At 45.8% G+C, this 22,499-nt stretch overlaps 1 protein-coding gene across 1 annotated transcript in view; it reads left to right on the top strand.

Moving 5' to 3' along the window:
* Positions 1 to 22,499, top strand: part of ASPM (assembly factor for spindle microtubules) — a 388,799-nt gene that overhangs the window by 360,373 nt on the left and 5,927 nt on the right. Inside the window, exon 29 of the mRNA XM_086954783.1 lies at positions 6,670 to 6,857. Within this exon, the coding sequence (XP_086810909.1) occupies positions 6,670 to 6,857 (188 nt within the window). The remainder of the gene's footprint in view (positions 1 to 6,669; positions 6,858 to 22,499) is intronic.

Raw genomic sequence — 22,499 nt, 5'->3', positions numbered from 1 at the left:
AAACATGTTTGCTATTATTCACAAGAGGAAATAGTTCCCCCGGAATCCCTTCTTATTTGCGACTGGCTTAGCAACTACTTGAAGTAGGTGGCAAACTGCGGTTGTTTTGTGACCGCATTCCATCGCAAAACAATTGTCCATCACCCTGCGACTCACTATTAAGAAGGGATGTCCTTGGCACACCCCTTCCTAACAGCGACTCGCAAGCCCTATTTTGCAAGTTGGTAATAGGTTACAGACCTGCAAAATAGGGTTCGTACATTTCTAAAGCCGTTTTAGCAGTCTCAAACGGTCCTAATCTCCCTTTTCTACCGCTAAAAACAGTCGTACAACTGACTCCTAGTGTGTAAAGGCAAGCAGGAGTGCTCTTGTATCTGAAAGAGACACGTTAGTGATAGATTCCTTACCTTAGAATATCCCCAGGCGTCAGACTGGATCCGGAAATTTTTGCGTAGCAATACCCCTGCGCGCTGGTAGGCGTCGTCTGCGGCTCCGCGTCCGTCGTCGGCGTCGTGAGCGCCGGGATGACGTCGTCGGAGTATATAGACGGCGCCCATGCGCGCTGACGTCAGTTCTTCTTTTTTCCGCGCCAGCTAGCGCAGATCCGGAAGAAGCTCTACCCCCAGTCACTTTTTGACTGAAAACTTTTTTGATCTTTTTGATCCTCTATTTAGTCGATTCTCTACTATCGGTGCCAGGGATGCCCGGGTTCAAGCCTTGCTCGAAGTGCGGCCGACTCATGTCGGTCACGGACCCCCATCGCCGGTGCCTGAAGTGCTTAGGCCTCGACCACGACGATCGAACCTGCTCCGACTGCCGGGCCCTGACGTCGAAGGCTAGGCGGGAGCGGTCCCGCAAGCGTCTCGAGCTGAGGCAGTCGGCCCCGCGCCGCTCCAGGTCCCGGTCCCGGTCCCACGGGAGGTCGAGGGACAGGTCGCGAGGTCGGAGTCATCGACGTTCCGGGAGTGGACACCGATCGTCTGGTTCCAAGTCCTCAGGTAAGAGGCATGAGAGGTCGGAGCGACGTCATCGATCCTCCGACCCGCCCCGTCGCTCGCACGATGCGACCGGGGACTCGGGCGACACCGCCCACGCGGCTCCGCGGGAGTCGCAAGCGTCGCCGCCTGCCCCACACCTTCGGGTCCCTGGGCACGGCGCGTCGCAGGAGGAGGTCGAGAGGTACCTCATGGCCATGAGGGCCCTCCCTCCTCAGTCGGTTCCCGTGGCGCCTTCGGGCCGATCGGCTCCGTCTGGAGGTCCTTCCGGGTCGGGCGCTTCGGCCCAGACGACGTCGGGTACTTCGGGCCCGGCGCCGCTGGCGACTTCGGTCCCGGCACCGCACAACCTCGCTGGATCCGGCTCCGGATCCGGGACCTCGCCGGTCGACCCTACGACCTCGCCGGCGCCGTCCCTTCAGGTGTCGTCCCCGGCAGCCGATGTGGTTGCCGCCCCCAATGTTTCCTACGGTCCTCCTCAGGAGTCGGAGGGGCGCCGCTGGGCGCCGATTCCGTCGGCCTTCGGAGAGTTCTATCTCCACGAGGAGGCCCTGGCTGTTAATCCTGGTCTCCAGGAGCCAGGTGACGAGGAGCAATGGGAGGGGTCCGAGGACCCTCTGGCACGTGATTGCCAGTCACATCAGGACTGGACATATGAGCTTGGGGAGGCCAGTGGTATTGACACCTCGCCAGACACTGGATTTACGTCACCCCCGACTGTGGCTTCGGAGGCGGGTTCTGCTTACAGTGTAGTGTTGACGAAGGCAGCTAAGGCCTTAAACCTTCAGCTCCCCGTCGCGGCCGTGAGGACTAATCTCCTCACTGAGGTCCTCAAACAGCAGTCCGGCTCCGCGGAGCCCCTCCTGCCGTTCAACGAGGCCTTGTGTGACGTTCTTCTGGGCACTTGGTCCAAGCCCGCCACAGGCCCCCCTGTGGACAGGAACGTGGCCAGACGCTACCGCCCGGCACCGGGCGACCCTTGCTTTTTGTCCACCCACCCCACCCCCGAGAGTCTGGTCATCCAGGCCTCCAACTCCCAGACCGCATTCCCGTCGGCCCCGCCCAACAGGGAATCCAAGAGATATGAGCAGTTCGGGAAGAAGGTCTTCTCGTCTGTGAGCCTAGGGCTACGGTCAGTGAACACCAACTGTCTCTTGGGCCGCTACACCCACACTCTGTGGGACACGGTTGCGGAGGTGCTGCCACAATGCCCTGAGGAGGTCAGGGCTAAACTCAGCCAAACCCTTGCGGACGGCCGAGATGCGGCACGTTTTTCTATCCGGTGTGGGCTGGATACCACGGACTCACTGGGCAGGGCGATGGCAACGACGGTGGCGGTTCGACGCCACGCCTGGTTGAGGTCCGCCAACTTCTCGGCCGATGTCCAGGCCACCCTCCTGGACATGCCGTTTGATGGCCGTCGCCTCTTCGGCGACAAGGCAGACCATGCGCTGGAACGTTTCAAGGACTCCAGGGCCACGGCCAAGTCCTTGGGCCTTACGGCCCCACGCCAGCAATCGGGTGCCTTTCGCTCCTTTCGTGGCCACGGAAGGGGCGCCCCACCACGGACCGCCAGCCACACGCCGCAAAATGTCCAGCAGCGCGGTGGCGGACGTGGGAACCGCCGCGGCGGTGGTCGGGGTCAGCGGCGAGGCCAGTCCACATCTCCCTCAGCAGCCCCCGCCTCAAAACCTTCCTAGTCCGAGTTTTCAGGCCCATGTGACGCCTGTGGGAGGCAGGGTTCGCCATCACCTCTCCCACTGGCATACAGTCACTTCGGACAGGTGGGTGCTGCAAATTGTCCGAAGGGGTTTCTCCCTCCCCTTCGAGTCTTCCCCTCCATCCATGCCACCTCAATGCCACCGTGTGTCGGGGGATCACTTGCAACTTCTGCAAGAGGAAGTTTCGGCCCTCTTGGCCAAGAGGGCCATCGAGCGCGTTCCTGGGCCAGAAGTAGGACGTGGCTGTTACTCCCACTACTTTCTGGTACCCAAGAAGGGCAAAGGGGGCCTACGCCCTATCTTGGATCTGCGGAACGTCAACGGCTTCCTCCGGACGGAGAAGTTCAAGATGCTCACTTTGGCTCAGGTCCTGGCTGCCCTGGTCCCAGGAGACTGGATGGTAGCGTTGGACTTGCAGGACGCCTATTTCCACATCCCCGTCCTGCCGGCCCACCGGCGTTACCTACGGTTCATGGTAGGCCAAGAGCACTTTCAGTTTACCGTGCTCCCCTTCGGCCTTGCCAGCGCCCCACGGGTGTTCACGAAGGTGATGGCGGTGGTCGCAGCCCATCTGCACAGGCAGGGGGTATCAGTCTTCCCCTACCTCGACGACTGGTTGTTGAAGGCGGGCTCGCCCCAGACAGTCGTCAGCCACCTCCAGACTACGGCCGACCTCCTGCACTTGCTGGGGTTCTCCATCAATGTGCCGAAGTCGCACCTGTGTCCCTCTCAAAAGCTCCTCTTCATCGGAGCGGTTCTCGACTCGGCGCAGTTTCGGGTTTACCCACCCGAACAGCGGGTTCGGGATATTCAGGCTCTGATTCCTGTCTTCAGGCCGTTATCCCGGGTCTCGGTCAGGTTGACGCTGCGGCTTCTGGGGCTGATGGCCTCCTGCATCCTTCTGGTGCGTCACGCCAGGTGGCGGATACGGGCTCTGCAGTGGGACCTGAAGTTTCAGTGGGCCCAGCATCAGGGCAACCTGTCCGATCATGTCCTGATCTCAGAGGGCACTGCGAAGCAACTGCAGTGGTGGCTCACGGACCGCGACTGGGTCAGTGGCAGACCCCTCTCCCTACCCCAGCCGGAGCACGTAGTTGTGACGGACGCGTCCCTCCAGGGCTGGGGAGGCCACATGGGAGAGGCGGAGATCAGAGGCCTCTGGTCTCCGGCGGAGTCCCGGCTCCACATCAACCTTCTGGAGCTGAGGGCGATTCGTCTTGCACTGAAGGCATTCCTCCCCTCTGTCAGGGGGAGCGTAGTGCAAGTGTTCACCGACAACACCACCGCCATGTGGTACTGCAACAAACAGGGCGGTGTGGGGTCGTGGACCCTCTGCCAGGAGGCTCTGCGCCTCTGGCAGTGGCTGGAACATCAGGGCGTGTCCCTGGTGGTTCAACACCTGGCAGGCTCTCTGAATGCCAGGGCGGACGAACTCAGCCGCCGGTGCATGATGGATCACGAATGGCGTCTGAACTCGGACGTGGCGCAAGGTCTCTTTCGACAGTGGGGAGAGCCTTGGTTAGATCTATTCGCCACAGAAGAGAACGCGCAATGTCAGCAGTTCTGCGCGTTGGAATTTCCAAGGCGGCACTCGCTCGGAGACGCTTTTCGTCGCGAGTGGAGCTGCGGTCTGTTGTACGCCTTTCCGCCTATACCACTTCTGCCCAGAGTGCTGAAGAAGATCAGGCGCGACCGGGCCCAGGTCGTCCTTGTGGCTCCGGACTGGGCACGAAGATACTGGTATCCCGAGCTACTCAGCATGTCAGTCGATCCCCCGATTCGTCTGCCTCTTCGGGAGGACCTTCTGTCGCAGCAGCAGGGGACGGTCCTGCACCCGAACCTGTCCAGTCTCCACCTACAAGCTTGGAGATTGAGCGGCGGCAGTTGAGGCCATTTGACTTGCCTCCCGAAGTCTGTGATATCATTCTGGCAGCCAGGCGTCCCTCCACAAAGTCGGTATACGCCTGCCGGTGGAACAGATTTGTGGCATGGTGCACAGCAAAGGCTGTGGATCCTCTCTCTGCACCCCTTTCGGAAGTGCTGCTCTTTCTTCTTTCCCTTGCCCAGCAGGGCTCTGCTCTGGGCACTCTTAAAGGGTACCTTTCTGCTCTATCAGCCTTCTTGAGGCTACCAGATCAGCCTTCTTTATTCAAGTCCCCTATTGTAAGTAGATTTCTGAAGGGCATCACGCACATGTTCCCTCCTGTTCCCTTCGTGATGCCCCAGTGGGACTTGAATCTTGTTCTCACCTATCTGATGTGTGCTCCCTTTGAGCCACTTCATAACTGCCCTCTTCGTCTCCTTACTCTAAAGACGGCCTTCCTGGTTGCCATCACCTCTGCCAGGAGGGTGAGTGAGCTCCAGGCTCTTTCTTCTTCTCCACCTTTCCTGTCTGTTCATCCTGATAAGGTGGTGTTGCGTACACGACCTTCCTTTCTGCCCAAGGTTGTCACGGCCTTCCACATCGGGCAGTCCATCACTTTGCCCACCTTCTTTCCGCCTTCGCATCCCTCGAAAGAGGAGGAGAGGCTCCACCGTCTGGATCCAAAACGTGCGCTCTCCTACTACCTAGACCGCACTCGCCAATTCCGGGTGGATGACCAACTCTTCGTTGGTTACGTGGGCGCGAAGAAGGGGAAGGCTGTACACAAGAGGAACATCTCTAGGTGGATCATCTTGTGCATCCAAGCATGCTACTCCATGGCGAGGAAGGAGCCCCCGGCTGGATTGCGGGCTCACTCCACTCGGGCCACGGCAACGACAACTGCCCTGGGCCGCGGTGTCCCCCTGCAGGACATCTGTCAGGCAGCCACGTGGGCCTCGCTGCACACGTTCGCAAGACACTACTGCCTGGACAGTCAAGTCCGGAGGGATGGCTTCTTTGGCCGTTCCGTCCTCCAGGACTTTCTGGTGTGATATTGGTTCGCAGACCCACCACCGGGGTTGGTATTGCTGGGGTATCTATTCTAAGGTAAGGAATCTATCACTAACGTGTCTCTTTCAGATGCACAAGTTACTACTTGTGTAACGATATATCTGTAAGAGACATTAGTTAGTGATAGATTCCTTACCGCCCTCCCATCCTCCCCGTTCTGCGAACCGATATTTAGGGTTAAGGTCATCCCCTTTCAGGGCCCTAGTTTCATGGCACCAGTGTTAGTTCTATCATGGCTCTGCGTATCTGGCGCGGAAAAGCTGTGTTATCAGAACTGACGTCAGCGCGCATGGGCGCCGTCTATATACTCCGACGACGTCATCCCGGCGCTCACGACGCCGACGACGGACGCGGAGCCGCAGACGACGCCTACCAGCGCGCAGGGGTATTGCTACGCAAAAATTTCCGGATCCAGTCTGACGCCTGGGGATATTCTAAGGTAAGGAATCTATCACTAACTAATGTCTCTTACAGATATATCGTTACACAAGTAGTAACTTGTGCGTTACTGACCCAAGCACCAGGTTCTTCTTTACCTTATCCAAAGATTTGCTTGTGGTTCTGGCCAGCGGGTGGCTTTGGTCCTCAGTGTTGTAATTTGCTGCTTTGCTGAGCAGAGACACTCTGCAGTTACCCTCGCTTTGTCAGATGCATTCACCACATTGACACGTTATACTGTGTAGCCTAGGCAAATCTTCTTCCTAAGGATGCCTAAGAAGTGTTTCAGACTGAAGCACAAAGGTTTAAAAGCCTGCTAGCCTGTTGACACAATTATTCTTTTTATAAATGCAAAGATATAGTAAAACCCTGTTTTTAATTCCATTGGGGAATCCTTTCATAATGTGGACATATTCTTTAGAAAGATGGGTGCATTCGTCTAGTGCACAAGGTGGAGTACTGAGCTCTTTATATTAGTAAAAGAACAAACTGTTCTGCATCTGGTTAGTTCAGTGATGCCAAGCTAATTGTTCCTGGTAGTTAATGAATTTATTTTGACTACATATGTTTTTTCTTGCAGGAGATACGTGCTGTGCCTAGAGCGGTGGATCGAATTTGCAGCATTTATAAACTTACGGCTCGAAAACATAAAATGGATGCCCAGCGAACACTTAGCAAACTAATGATGAATTCTGTGAGCGGACACTTCAGTAAAAATGCAGGCTTCGTTATGCAGGCAACGCCTGTGAGAACAAGAGTAGTTTCCAGGTAGGATGATGCATTTTATGAGTAGTGTGCCAGAGGTGTGAGCGCTGTGGTCTGATGAGAGGCCTTCATGTCTCTCAGGCCTATTGTGAAATGCCTTTTTGTGATCTCTTTCTTGGATTATATGAAGCTAGGAATTGCCTAATGCAGTCTGCTTGCTCTGTGCATCTCAATTAATATCTTATGCTGCTAGTAGGACAGCATATTGTGCACAACGACAGTTTCGAAGTGATCTTTTCGGTCCCTCTTCGGATGGACCTCCAGCTTTCACACTTTCCCTTCATTCTCTTGTCCAGTGTGTGACTTCCTTCAAGCAGTGCCTCTTGTGCCGGGTCAGTTCTTTGAATAAACTGAGGAAGTAAAGGTCATTGCTACCAGTATCCTGAGGCTGACCGGATACTGTCAGCCTCATTTTTTAGCGGGGGCTGAAAGTGTGCTGAAATTCGACAAGTTCCCCATACTCTCGTATGATCTGTTATTGGCCGTAGTGAGTGTGTCGTAGCTGACGGACATGCCTCTTACCACGACCCCTCCAGCTCAGACATCTGCCTGGGCCGGTTGGGGTTACCTCTGCCCGAGATGGAGACAGAATAGCTGCCCCAGTTAGGGTTTCGGTGTGCCTCGACGCCTTCCAGAAGTAGCTATCATGAACATGGTGACATGATACAGGAAAGGAAATCTAGTCCCCTAACAAGTTGCAAAAACTCCCTGGCGTATTACAGAGACTAATGCCTGGGCGGGCTACCGTTACCTCCTAGGAGATGCATATGAAGTCATAAAATCATGTTTTTTTTTTCTTCTTACACATCAGGACTCATTACATTGCAGGTACGTTTTCGTGTCTATTACACTGCAGGTCTTTCCTTTGCAGATAAATTAATTTCATCAGAAATATGTGTATGTACCAACATATGCATATATTGTTATGGTTAGGACTCGTAACAATTCATTAAATCTGATTTAAATTATTGCAATTTTATGTAAAATTAATTTAGTATTGATTTGCAAATATGAGCACAAAAGTATTTAATAAAAATTTGATTAACATTGTTACATTTCAGTCATTAAATACAATTCATTTTTAAGTTACCTGTTGTAAACTCTAAAATGATTTCTTAATAACAATTAGAATAAAACCTGGGTTGATGATTTAATTTAATTGACTGTAAAACGTAGTAAAAAAATAAAAGAATGTTTTGTGAACCGGTACATAACACCAACAGCAGTGTTCCCGTGCTGCTGCGTCCAGCGCCGCGCATTCAAATTTGCTCCATACTATGTATTAACAGGATCATTCTTTTTAAAATCAAGGTTACATCGTGATCTACAAGAAAATAGCACAAGTGCGCCCTCTGCTGGTCACATTTAATTGCAGCTACTTTGACGATTTGTTTACCAAATCTCTAGTAATTAAAATAAGCATTGGCAAATTCAATGCGTTTCATTTGTTAGTCCCTATTGACGTTATCCATGTATTTCAAAGATGACTTGATATATTTTAGGTGGAAGACTCAAAATGTTTTGTGTTTTTATTTTGTGCCTTTGTTCTATTTATTTCTCCTGTGAAGGAGCAGAGAGAATCCGTACATCTCATGGTGAGAATCAGGTTCTTGGATAAATGTACATGGACAATTGGGTGATTCAAGCTTCCTCGCCTCAGACCACAACGCTCCAACACACACCAGCAAACCCATACCCCTCCTGTTTGAGTCTGTCTCTTCTCAAATGCCCCTTCACCACTTCAAGCATACGGTGTACTGAATCCCTTATTGTAGTGATACTGAATCTTGAAGGACTTACCTGGAGTGGGATAGATTGGATAGGGGTGAATTGGGGTGGAGTGGTGCAGATTGGGATAGATTGGATTGGAGTGGGGTAGGGTAGATTGAACTGAAGCCAGGTAGACTAGGGAGGAGTTGGGTAGATTAGAGCGAGTGGGGTAGACTGGGGTGGACTGGTGTAGAGTGGAGTTGAGTGGGGTTGGATTGGGTGTATTAGAACAGGCTAGATTGCAATGTGGTGTGGACTGGGGGGTCACAGCTCAACTCTACTATCATACTCTAGTGTCATTTTGAGTTCCAAGGGTCCCTAGAGCCAGTAGTCTCTTGTCATAGTGGTACCGAGAAAACAGACATCTGACCACCCATTTGAATCCGAAGAAGTCATAAGCAGATTGCATGGTTTCCGTTTCCTGTGTATTTTACAAGAACTGGGTAGGTGGACTTGCGTGGGTGCTTATTTTGTCTTATTCTTTTGTGAACCTTAAATATCAAACGTCTGAAGTAGAGTGCAGAAGTACAGCTGTGCAGCCTCCTGCCCATTTGTGAGAAGTTGGCCTGATATATGATGTTCACTAGTTCTAGTGATCACCTTGTATCAGTCCTAACAACCCTTATGGTGATTGGTTGTAAGTCAACCTTATAGACCAGCTATCCTAATGGTAGCATGGACAAAGCAGTCTTAGGCTAAACTCTTTTAGCATGTGAAGCCAGCTGTTTTACCACATATAACCCCTTGAATACCAAGTGAAAGGACACCACACAGGTTGTTATGAAAATAAACAATATATTTATTAATAACAAACACCTCTGAACTCTTTGAGGTCAGAGGGCTAAGCACATGACAAGACTCTTAGGAAAAATAAGTTTAAGTTGCACGAATTACAATGGTGCCCTAGGGGCACGTCAAACCATATACTAAGTAAGTGAGTTGGGAAAGTCGATAGAAGGAATGGAGCTGTCCAGAGGCTGTAGGATCACTGGGACTACACTATCCTAACTTTAGGTAAGTAATAGGAGGCCCACGGAACGCGTGTGCAGAGTGTGAACTCACACGCTGGATGCTTAACAAAGTCAATGGACAGTACAATTTACGAAAAAGGTAAGTACGGACAGTTCTGACTAGTTAGGACTAAAACGACTGGAAATCTGGACACTAGGAGAGTTGATCTACCCTTGAGCACCGAAATGCTCTTGTTACCTCACCCACGGGCTGCAGGTGCATAGGTGTCAAAGTGTGTCGGGTTTCCGCGTTGAAGTCTATGGAGCCTTGAAGAAAGATGCTGCAGGCGACCAGGAGGAAGCTGTCTGGAGGGATCCAAGGGTGGATCTAGGAAGATGAAGACCTGAAAGCAGAGGGGACAATGTTCAAAATCACTAGCCAGTGACTGGAGTGGAACCAGGAAGGAACCAGAGGCTGTCGTCGCGATCAGGTGAAGAGTGGACGCTTGACTCTGCAGCCACGTGGACCAGGAGGTGTCTTCGAAGACCAGGATGGAGGCACGAGCTGTCCCACGCAGTCCCTCGCTGTCGGAGGTGTTGGATCCGGATTCGGCATCAACAGGCCATGGCAAAGGCAACCCACTCGGTGAGTGGAATCGGCGTCTGGTGCGGACCAGGAGGGTCCGGGGTGCTTCTCCTTTGCAGGGAAGCAAGGGCCAGTCTGGAGCAACCAGACCAGCAGTGAAGTTTTCAAGGATCGTCGTCTAGGAGGCCACTTGGCAGCCGGCAAGTGATCAGACAGCGCGTCGAGCAACAATCAAGCAAAAGGGCCCCACGCAGATCTCGTGGATGCTGGAGGGCTGATCTTCTGTGCAGGAGCTGCTCGGGGCTGGGGCTTCTCAATCCACAAAGCACTTCGTCGAGGATACCTCAGAAGTCGTGCTGTAAGCGAAGTGCAGTTTCTCCAAGATGGCCGGTCCCACATGTCTCGTCACACCCACGGATCTCAGCTGTGCTGCAGATGTAGGTAGAGGTCGGAGAGGTCTGGAAGTCCGGGTCTTGTCGGGCTCTGAAGTCTGGATCTGCTCGGGAAGACGACAAAGTGAACCGCTGGAACGCTTGATGGTGCCTGCTTGTGTAGGGTGGTCACTCCTTGGCCACAAGGGAGATTTCTTCAGTCTTCTATGGAGCAGAACGTTGAAGTCCAGAGTTTCTTCTTGTAAAATCAATTCAGGATAATCTCATTTGGAATGGAACCAGCTCCTACCTTTATTCTCCTAAAGGGGGCTGTACTATCACTAGGTCCCTCCTATGGGTGGGACCAGGAAGGGGGGTGGTTACACCCCCTATCCTTTGTCCGGTTTCGCGCCAGAGCTGGGGCTGGAGTGCTCCAGCAACTGGTTTGAGCCGGTGTATGCACAGGGCACCTTGTGTGCCCCAGGCATGTCTCATTCCTTTCAGGCCTATCCTACCCAATACACAAAATCCTGTCTGGGGTGGTGCTAGCACCTCCCAAGGCAGGAAACCCTTTGTCCAGGCCTCCCTCGCTGGAAGGACTCCCAGCAGCAGGAGGTCAGACTTGTGTCTGTGGTGGCAGCATCCATTTTGTGATGCTGAGGCTCTATTTAACTTTAACCGGGGTTCACAGTTACATACATGTCGTGTCCCTCTAGAAGAGTGGAATGCTACCCCTGTGCCAGGACTGGCACCTTACTCGACATGTTTTGATAATGCTATGCCAAAGTTAGCAATAACCGCGAGGATTATAATGCACTTAAGAGTATATGGTATAGCGTTATCATGGAGACAGCTAAAGGACTTGGTTCCGAAAGCTGCAGACAGGCTGAGCTCATGCTAGAGCACCATCTCACATAATTCCAAGCAATATGCCTCAAGGATTGTTAAGGCCTGCCATGGGAGTGACTTATAGGAGTATATGTGTCCATTTTGGGTTTAGATATAGGTATACTATATCTAAAGCAAAGGGTGATTACACCACCTTGCCCCAGCTGATTTATCAGCCAGTTGTCAGATTTGGATGGCCAGCCAGGGGTGGCATAATACATGCTGCAGCCCCTGGTAGGCCTTGGGTTCACTTATGCCCTGGGTACCTATGGTACATTGTACAAGGACTTACAAGAGTTACCCAATACCAATTGGTAAATGCACCTAAAGCACATGGATGTCAATTTAGAGAGAGAACAGCTAGGCTGTGGGTCTGATTAGCAGGCCCACAGCCAGGGAAAGTTGTAAACCAGTGAAGCAAAAATCTGGGGTGACCGTAGGATTACAGACCCTACTCTCCTACACCATTTACCTTTCGTCGGTCAATTATTGAGCTCCCAACAAACATGAAACTGAAATGAGATTTCCTGCCACTTAATTATTCTAGGTAGCCATGCTATTCGGTACATTAATAAGCAGAAAAAGAGACAATCCTAGATACTTTCTCATCTGGCAAGGGATTCACCTGTCATTCCCTAGTAATCTGAAAGTCCAGTGCTTAAAAGACTGGGGCAATCAATTTTTTCCACAGATCTAGATCTGTATACCACAGTGGCCTGGTGTAAGGACTTTGACCTGCGGATGAGTAAAGAACTTCCTCCCTGAAGATGCAGTGTTCATGTTTTCTGATGCTCTTGTGCTGAGTGATTCTAATGACACCCAAACATCATTTGATTGAACAATATTCAAGTACTGCTAGGCGGGGGTCCTTTTGCTGCTGATCCCATTGAGGTAGCTATTTTCTGTTTTGACAGAAGGGTGGGCGTTGGTACTTCTCTTCAAGGTGGCTTAGCATGGTACCATGGTACCATGGTGCATTAGACCCTCCTATGTTGTGAGCTGGTTATGTTCGCAGGATCACTTTGACCTAGTCAAGGCAGACACTAGACCATCATAAAAGATGCAGTTAAAGAGCAAGTAACTTAAAGTTTGCATCTACCGGTTTCTTGCAAGTGTCATTAATCCTCTTTAATGTACATCCCCTCTTGTTTTAACATGTGTAGCCAAATTTACCTTGTGCACTTATTTATGTAGAATCTATTTTGCCTCGAAAGGTACCAGTTGCAGCTCTGAGGCAATGATTCTTGTACCTTAATTAAGTCTTGTCCCAGTAGGCTTCTCCACATTTAATACCTCAATCTATGGATCCTGTCCAGTTTGGAACTTCAGTTTCTTTCCCTTTGTACTCATAACATTGTGTCCTTAAAATTGATGGCTTTCAGAGTTGTAAACCTTATGAGGAAGGCTATGTTCTTGCTGGGTAACAATGGTTCATATTTCCTGCTAGAGAATCTTATGCAGTACTATCAAAGGATATGATTCAAATGAACATAGATACTGTTTTTATGTTCGTGGTCATCTTTTTCCCTATTAAACAGGTGATGCAGATCATCTTCCCCTAATTTGTTTTAATGAAACTTTTTTTGATGCATTAAGTCACCTATGTTTTACAGAGGCTCACATTCCATGGAAAATTAGTTTAGATCTGTTACCCATTGGGTTGTTTCATGTATCTTAAAATGTGCAACGTCCCCTTCCCCTTGAAAAGATCAGCATGCATTTGATTTGAGGCTTGAAACCAATTAAATCTAAGCAATTCTCAGGGAACTCTTTTGCTGACCTTGCATGTTTGTATGGTAAGCTGGCAAGCCTCTCACATTTGACATGCTTGTTAATCTTCCGATGGATAGAAAGGTGTTGGAAGGCAGCTGAGGACATGCTTTTATAAATTACTATTACAGCTTGTGCTGGTTTCTTTGTCAGTTATATAGCCCCTCCTGACCTCTCCTTTGACTGGACTAATAAAAAGATTCTGTGGGTATATACTTCAAATAGCAGATACCTGAATTTTTTTAATCCGGACAGGTCACCAGACTAGATCTCCAAAATTTGCTGCGGAGTGCAAGGTTGGTGGTGCCATCTGACTCTATGGAAACTTAACACTGCATCTCGAAATGAAGCACCAAGTCATATATACAAAAGAATGGTCCCAGTGGAAATTATTTGCAAAGTTTCAGAGAACACATATATAGACAATAAACATAGAAATATGACAACACCAGAAAACAAATGTGATGAATGACTGGGATTTAATCAATTGGACAAGGGTTATCAAAGGATCAACGGTTCACATGACAGACTGTATGTCACAATCTACATTTTTGATAAAGCAGGTGCAAATAAAGTGACAAGTGCAAAAATTGGGATCAGTGCAAGTGGTGTGCAAGGGGTTAAGGTAGTGCATATATACATCCACATTCAATTTTTAAACCTATCCTGCCATATTTCTGGCAAATACAATTAATGCGAAAACAAACAGTGGATGCAGTTAGAAATTCACTGTCATCCAGGTTTGGTGTGGAAGGAAAAGGAAAAACTCGACGTTTCGACTCTTGTGGGGACCAGCAAACTGAATGTCTTCGAGGTGGGGTCTTCTTCAGGACCAAAATATGGAAGGGGGGGGGGGGGGGCACCAGCATCAGCAAGAGTACTTCGTGCTGGGAGATGAGATTGTGGGCCTGCAGGGCTCCATTAGGAAGTATGGGGTGTACCATAGGAAAACAATTTCTATGGTGGGCTGATCAATCAGTAGCAGATGCACAAGGTTCAAACGTAACCTTTGGCTCGGGGAAGCGTCGAGACATCTGACAGCTAATGAGATGCTTCCCCCGAGTGTATAATTTGGATTTTTTGGGATTCTCCAAATAGTGTGTAGACACGTTTCAGCCCAGGTACTTAGGGTCTCATCAGGACTGGGGTAAGAAGAAAACCTGAAACTGTTCTGGCTCGTTGGAAGACCCGTGGACACCGGTTATTGGTTAACTAAAAAGGTCCCGGCAAAGGAAATTTTTCACAGTATATTCATGGTCTATCCTGTAGGATTCCCGGAAGGAACCTCACACGTAATGGAGGAATCAGATCTCGCTCTCACGTGACTCGAGTGCGATAGTAGCCGCACTGCAGACAATTTGTCGTCCGTTCAATACCAGAATTTATTAAGTGTGAGGTTCCTTCTGGGAATCCTACAGAATACACCATGAATATACCGTGAAAAATGTCCTTTCCAGGACCTTTTCAGTTAACCGATAACCGATGTCCTCGGGTCTTCCAACGAGCCGGAACAGTTTCAGTTTTTGTTGTTACCACCCCAGTACTGATGAGGCCCTAAGTAATTGGGCTGAAACGCGTCAACACACTATTTGAAGAGCCCCAAAAAATCCAAATGATATGCAAAAAGGAATTGTAAAGCACAACCTAAAAAGTCAAGAGGTTTCAGGAGTTTTCCCTCCTGTTGTGTTGATGTAAATGGGTGATCTTCACTAATATGGATTGCAAAAGATAATTGTCACATTCTAAAAAATCGTGTCTTGCATCCAAAATAACAATTAGGGTTAACAGGAATTGGAAATATTTGTGTAACAAATGTGTTTGCCATTGTTTTTGTATATCGAATTTCGTGGAAATATGTTGTGTTTTGACTTTTTTCAAAAATATATAAATGGAAACACACCGTTGGACTACATACTGGTATATGTTTTTTTTAATATACAAAATAGTTTTTTGGATATATATTCCTAGTGAAGGATTAATTCAAGTGTCCTTCCAATATAAAAGACTGTTAGATCTATTCCGCTGCAAATTCTTTTAGATTTCTGCCCCTGCAGCAAGTCCAGGACATTCAGGTTACAAACCCATTGTTTTGGGCTCAATACTGTTTTACGGCAACAACAGTTCTGAGGGTTCTTGTTTCCTTGCCTTGTGCTGCATTATACTGTTTCTGTGTGTTTGTAGCCACATATGGGCTATGTTGTGAAACCTCTACCTTGTCCTTGTGAAATATCTGTATCTCAGGCGAGGTAGTTGCAGCCCTTTAGTGCTGGGTGACAGAAACCATCCTGACCCATGGCAGGCTATTCTCCTTACCCCACTTACAGCTCACAGTATTGACAAATGGATCCTCTCTGGTGTGGGGGTCACCTAGAGGAGAAGGAAATCAGGGGCCTTTGCTCTGGTAGAGCATTGGGACCATATCAGTCTAAGAACTGTGTGTTGTTCATTTGGCCCTGTAGACCTTTCTCCCATCCAAGGGAAAGCGGGACCATGTCCTGGTGGACAATATAGGTGGCAGTGTGGGGTCTGGTGTGCTGTGCCAGGAAGTGATGCAACCATGGAGATAGCTCGACCTCCAAGGGATTTTACCTAATGCCAGGTATGATGAGCTCAACAGTTGTCATCTGGCTGACCACGAATGGCACTCTAGGGTGGTTTGAGAGTTTTTCACTCAGTGGTGCGTGCCTTGGGTAGATCTTATCTCCTCCACCAAGAACTTGTAGCTTCACAAACACTGTAAGCTGGAGCATCTAACTCAAGGATACCTGGGGGAAGCATTTAGCCTACAGTGGAACTGCAGTGTCCTATATTTTTTCCCATCACCTTCATCCCTCTTCTTTGCTCTGTAGAAGGTCGGTAGGGACCAATCTCAACTCATCCTGATGTCCCCACATTGGATCAGGAAACCTGCTGAGCATGAGCATTTGTCCTCCATTTGGTATGCATCTTACGATGAACCTCCTGTCTCAGCAACAGGGCAGGCTATTGCAGCTGAACTTCCACAACCTACATCTCCATGTGTGTAGATTGAGCAGAACTGGAGGGTGGTGTGATTTTCCGTCTGAAGTCATGGAAGTTATCCTGGCAGCTTGGTGCCAGTTTACCAAGTTGGTTTATTCTGGTTGCTGGGTGAATTTCATGCAGTGCTGCGAGGATAGTCAGGTTGATCCTCTTTAGGCGGAGCTATCTCATGTTCTGTTTTTTTTTCTTTTTTTCACTGGCTTGGTAAAACTTGGCTGTGGGTGGTGTTAAAGTGTATTTCTCTGGTCTTTGGCATTCCGAATTTTGCCTGACCAAACGTCCTTGAAGTCACTGGTTGTATTACAGTTTTTGAAAGGGCTCACATGTTACCTTTTGAATCCTTTATTATTTAACATTGGGACCTTTACTTGGTCCTCACATTCTTGATGTGCATGACTTTTGATCGTATGCACAGCTGTACTCTGAAGTTGCGGACCATTAAAACTGTTTTCCTTATTGTGAATTCTTGGATCTTACGGACACAGCAAGCAGAAGTACATGCCTGATAGCCACCATATGCCACCTTTTTCCTTATCAGATTGATAGAACATTCTCCTCTATCCTATCGAAGGTATATCTCCTAAGTGAGGAAAGTAATCACATTCTGCGCATTCATTTCTGTGACATCCCTTTGAGGAGGAGTAGAGGTTTAATTGGAGTGTTCTCTAAGAGGGCTCTTTGCTATAGATCTAGTCTGTAGTAATCTAGACACAGTTTGAACTAAGGATTACAGGGTAGATGACCAGATTTTTGTGGATGTGCCAGGGCTAACAAAGGTATGGCCTTACAATGGTAATGAAATGTGATCTTTTTGAATAGGATCTGCTGAATGATTTTTGTCTTATGAAATATATGTATTTTCTGTAATGTTTTGATCACTTTTGTATAAATGTAAGATTTTAAAATAGCTACTTAATATTGCTACCGCGTGTACCAAATATTTTGCATTTAGTCACTTAATAAGATGTATAATTTGCACAGCTAATTTCCTCTTAGTATAATTTAGTCGACCCTGCCACATAATTTGGTCCACAATTTAAGTGTCTTTATCTGAGATATATATTTGATCGAATAGTACTGTTTAAGCCACGCTTTCAACTTTCAGCCCATTGAAGATGAAATGGTTTCATTGACCCCTTTTCCTACTATCTTATCCAAAACCTATTTTTCTGATCAGTGTTACAGCTTCAGTGGATGGATTATATCGCTGTTAAATTTATTGGCAATTGTTTTGGCTACTTTTACAATTCACAAAAAAACAGGAACACGTGTACTAATTTCCCTCAGGGTAAAATGCAAAAAGGTGTGGGGATTTGCGCGATTGCGCAAAAACAAGATGGCCGCTCCCGAGTGAGCTCCGGTTTCTTTGCGCCCGTTTTTCGCCATAAACGCCGATTTTCGGATCCAAATGCAGCGCAAATAAGGTCGCTGTATTGTTACAGCCCTTACCTGTGTTTTGCTGTGTTTTGGGGGGTCATTTCTTCGACAAAAGCAGCGTTTTCAGCCCTGCAGCTTCTGCTCCAGCTCTGCCTTCAGGTACAGCCTGCTTTTTTTAGTCAGAGGGGCGGAGCAATCTTCTAGGAAAGGGTCTGCTTGGGCCTAGCCACTCCCATAGCTCATTTTAGCTGCTGCACCAGCTTTTATACAGCTTTTTTACTGCTTCCTCTATATTTTGCCATTCTTTCTACTTTTTCTGTTTTAATAACTCTAATATCACCTAAAATGGATAATAAAAATAATCTTCATTCAAAAAGGAGGCAACAAGTTTCACCTCCACCTATCAAATCAAAAGCGGTGTTATCTCCAGAACCCCCTCTAGCCTTAATTTTAGAAGAAATGTAGGCACTTCGTCTCAATACTGATTATATTGCCTCCGAGATTAAAAATGTGCGAAAGGAAATGGCAAGTTTATCAATGAAAAGTTCTGAAAATGCCATTAAAATACAGGATAATAAGACAAAGCTTGAATCCTTTACCCCACTTGTTGCAAAAATATCACCTATGTCTGCGCAGCTTTTAGATATGGAAAATCGCAACAGGCAATACAATTTACACATTTTTTATTTGCCAGAGGATGTTGAAGGTGGCAATTGCAGATTATATTTGGAAAATATGATTCCTGGCCTTCTACAAATTAAATTCCCAGAAAAATTTGAGATTGACAAGGCTCACAGGATACCTTCTCACCGCAATCCTCCGCATACTAAACCCCGAGAAATGATATTCATAGGTCTTCGTCATCACCTAGTTCTGATAAGAAAAGCTGCTCGAGAAATCCCTTCTTTGATGGTCAATGGGAATAAAATCTTTATTCATCAGGACTTTGCTAAAGAGACAGTCGCAATTCGCAAAGAATTCACTGCTATTCGCCCTCAACTGCGTAGTCTTGGTTTCAAATATGGCCTTTTTGATCAGTCGGCAATGCGTATATGGAAAGACAATCTTTGAAAATCTTTTCACCGTCCAGATGAGCTGCGACAGTTTTTGGATAGTCATTCACAGCATTCCATGGATACTCATGACTCTAATACCTGAATACATCTGGCTGCATTTGTTCTGAATTAATCAACGTTATTATTCTATAGGGCTCCAACGGTTCAGGTCATGCTTGTAAAGCGTGTGTGCGTTTCTTTCTTGATATTTGTGTACTTTGTCGTTTTTTCCTTGTTTTACCTGTTCCTGTCCCTGTACGTATTCTGGAGTTACTAATTTCTCTTTTTCACTTATTATATGTGCTTTTTCTGACTACCCTCTTCTTTCCTTTTTTCTTCTTCATCCAGTATGGCTAATATCAAAATAATTTCCTTAAATGTTAAAGGTTTGCGCCATCCAGTTAAGCGTACCAAAATTTTAGATTATTTAGGCAGTTCCAAAGCGGATTTTTGTTTTCTACAAGAAACTCATGTTGATAAAATCCTAAATTATATGAATAGAAAATGGGTTGACAGTATTGTTTCTTCTCCTGCTAATGGCAAGAAAAATGGGGTTGCTATACTTTTTTCAAAGAAATCTCAGTGCCAAATTTTGAGTAAAATTACAGATGCAGATGGGAGATATTTCATTGTTAAAGTTAAAGTTCATGACTCTATTATATTTTTATTAAATGTATATGGACCCACGGCGGATGAACCTGGTTTTTGGAATATTCTTACAACAGAGGTGTTTAAAATTGGGAATGTCCCTTTAATTGTTGCTGGTGATTTTAATGTTATTTATGATCCTTTATTAGATGGACTATCTCGTACGAGATTCCATCCCCCTAAAGTTTATTTTGCTTTTAAGACGTTTCTTCAAACTACTAAATTGGTTGATATCTGGCGTCTCCACATTCCTACTGAATTTTTTTTTTACTTTCTTTTCAAATCCACACAATTCTGATTCTAGAATTGATTATATCTTAGTCACAAGACAACTTACTAATTCTATCAAGACTCCCATGATTGGTAATATTGATTTTTCTGATCATGCTAGGATTTCTTGTATTTTAAATCTAAATCCATCCTTCACCAAACAACCTAGATGGAGAATGAACTCTAGCATAGCCCTCAATGATCGAAACAAGCCACAACTTTTACATGCCATTACTGAATATTTTCAACTGAATCCTGAAGGTTCTACTTCTATGGTTAATAGATGGGACGCTTTTAAGGCTTATGTTCGAGGTGCTACCATTTCTATAATGGCTCACGAAAATAAGACTTTCAATGCTAATATTAAACATTTAGAAAAACAAATTGCAAATTATGAACGCCTCTTTATTACGTCTAATGATACAAAATATAGAGAAGTTACAAAAGCTCCGTTATGATTTCAATACTATTCTTAGTAAAAGAGCTGGTATTCAGATTTCTAAGGCCAAGGCTAAATGTAGTTTCAATGCAAATAAATCGGGAAAACTTCTAGCAAACTACCTCCGTATTAAAACAATAAATCTCAAATTACTTCTATTCATGGCCCTAATGGTAAAATTGCTTTATCTCATAAAGATATTGTTAATGAATTCTTGGAATTTTATTCTAAATGATATAATAAACCTGATTTTAATGATGATTCTTTGGTAGATTATTTCCTCTCCTCATGTGATCTACCTAAGATTTCTCAATCAGATAAACTTGGACTTGACTCACCCATTACTAAGGAAGAAATCCTATCTGCGATAAAATCTCTCAAATTAAATAAATCTCCTGGTCCTGATGGTATACCTGCAGAATTTTATAAAGAATTTCAAGCCCAACTCTCACCTTTATTACTTCAACTTTTTACAGCGTTTAGTTCTACAGGAAGTACGTCTGGGTCTTTTACTGGGGCTTTAATTATTGTTCTTCCTAAGCCAGATAAAGATCCCACTCTGGCTTCTAATTACAGCCCAATTTCTTTAAGTAATCAGGATTGTAAATTATATGCTAAAATATTGGCCACATGTTTATCCCCTATATTGGATTCTATCATACATTCAGATCAATCTGGGTTTATGAGGAATAGATATTCAGCTAATAATACTAGAACTTTGTTACATGTCATTGAACCAAGGACATACGTTGGCTAGTCCTGCAGGAGTCATGGCTTTGGATGCTGAAAAAACCTTTGATAAACTTCATTGGCAATTTCTTTTTCATACCTTATCATCTCTTAATTTTGGTGATGCATGGTTTCCGCTTTATATTTTGCACCCACTGCACGTTTATTTATTAACCCCTTCCATGCTCATGACGGAACGGTTCCGTCATGAGCATCGGTCGAGCTGTGCTTATGACTGAACCGTTCCGTCATGACCATGCCTGGTTCTAATAGAGCTCAGCACCGGGGGGAATCGGCGCCGCACAGAAGGGGTTAATGGCCAAATTTCTACTCAATTTCCGCTTTTTAGGGGTACTCGTCCGAGGGGTGTCCTCTTTCCCCTCTATTGTTTTTAATTGGTATTGAACCCTTTCTTGCTACCATAAGGAAATGTGAAAATATTAAAGGAATCATTGTTAAAGATGTATTATTAAAACCCTAGCATATGCCGATGATGTACTTTTATTTATCAGTGATCCTTTGTCCTCTTTTCCTTCCTTATTTGAAATAATAACAAAGTATTCCATGGTTTCTGGATATAAATTAAATACTAAAAAAACTTATTTTTTTCCTTTAAATGTTTACTGTACTCCTGATAGGATTTCTATGAATGACATTATTTGGCAAAAGAATAAATTAAAATATCTGGGTATTTTATTCTCTTCCTCTATAAAATCAACATTAACTTTAAACAGTAACTTTGTGTTAGATTATATTAAAGATAAATCATCTAAATGGTCTTCATTACATCTGTCATGGTGAGGTAGATTAGAATCTATTAAAATGAATATAGCTCCTAAAATCTTTTACACCCTTGCTATGATCCCCATTCAATTCCCATTAAAATTTTATAAAGATGTTGATAAACTTTTTTCCAAATTTCTCTGGAGTAACAAAACACACCGTATTAGCTTTAAAAAATTAAAAATGTCTAAAGGTAATGCTGGATTTGGTATCCCAGATTTCATGCTTTATCATAAAGCGTTTATTTTAAAACAAAGTGCCATATGGTTTAATCAATCCTTATTTTTAATCCATCTACATGATTCCACATTGAAAAATCAATTGTGAAACCCTTTCCACTTCCCACTCTACAAACAATGTCTAACAAATCTTCCATTTTTGATAAATCCATTATCCTTAGATCCACTAAGATGATTTTCAATGATTTAGATTCCATTTTTCAATATCCCATGTATAATACTGATGAATTATCTTTATGGTATAGCAATGTTATTAAATTAAATAGGAATGTTAATTTTTGGATGAATGCTGGAATTTTTTACCTTAAAGATGTTTGTTCTAACAACACTTTTCTATTATTTGAGGTTTGGCTAATTCTGATCTTATAAAATATGAATGTATATGTAATTCGATCTGAGATTCTTTTAAGCAAACTATTCCTTCTAATACTCAAGCTGATTTATCCATATATATCCAAACTGTCAACGAATCGTCATGGTGTATCTATCCTATATAAGAAACTGTCTAATAATCTAGAAAGTAATATAAATATGATTGCTACGTTCTGGAATGATGAGCTATCACTTTCCTTATGATAATACATGGGAACAGATCTGGCTTAGTAATATATCTGGATGGTTGCCTGTTTCGCTTTTCCAAACTAATTCTTATATTCTACTTAATTGTTTATGGACTCCAGTGCGTTTATTTAAGGCTAAACTTCTTCAATCTGATACTTGTTGGCATTGTAATTTACAACCTGGTTCGC

Source organism: Lissotriton vulgaris, chromosome 1_1 (assembly GCF_964263255.1).
Source record: "Lissotriton vulgaris chromosome 1_1, aLisVul1.2, whole genome shotgun sequence".
Classification (NCBI taxonomy): Eukaryota; Metazoa; Chordata; class Amphibia; order Caudata; family Salamandridae; genus Lissotriton; species Lissotriton vulgaris.
Note: the sequence above shows the minus strand (reverse complement) of the source record. Positions and strands in the feature narration are given on the sequence as shown.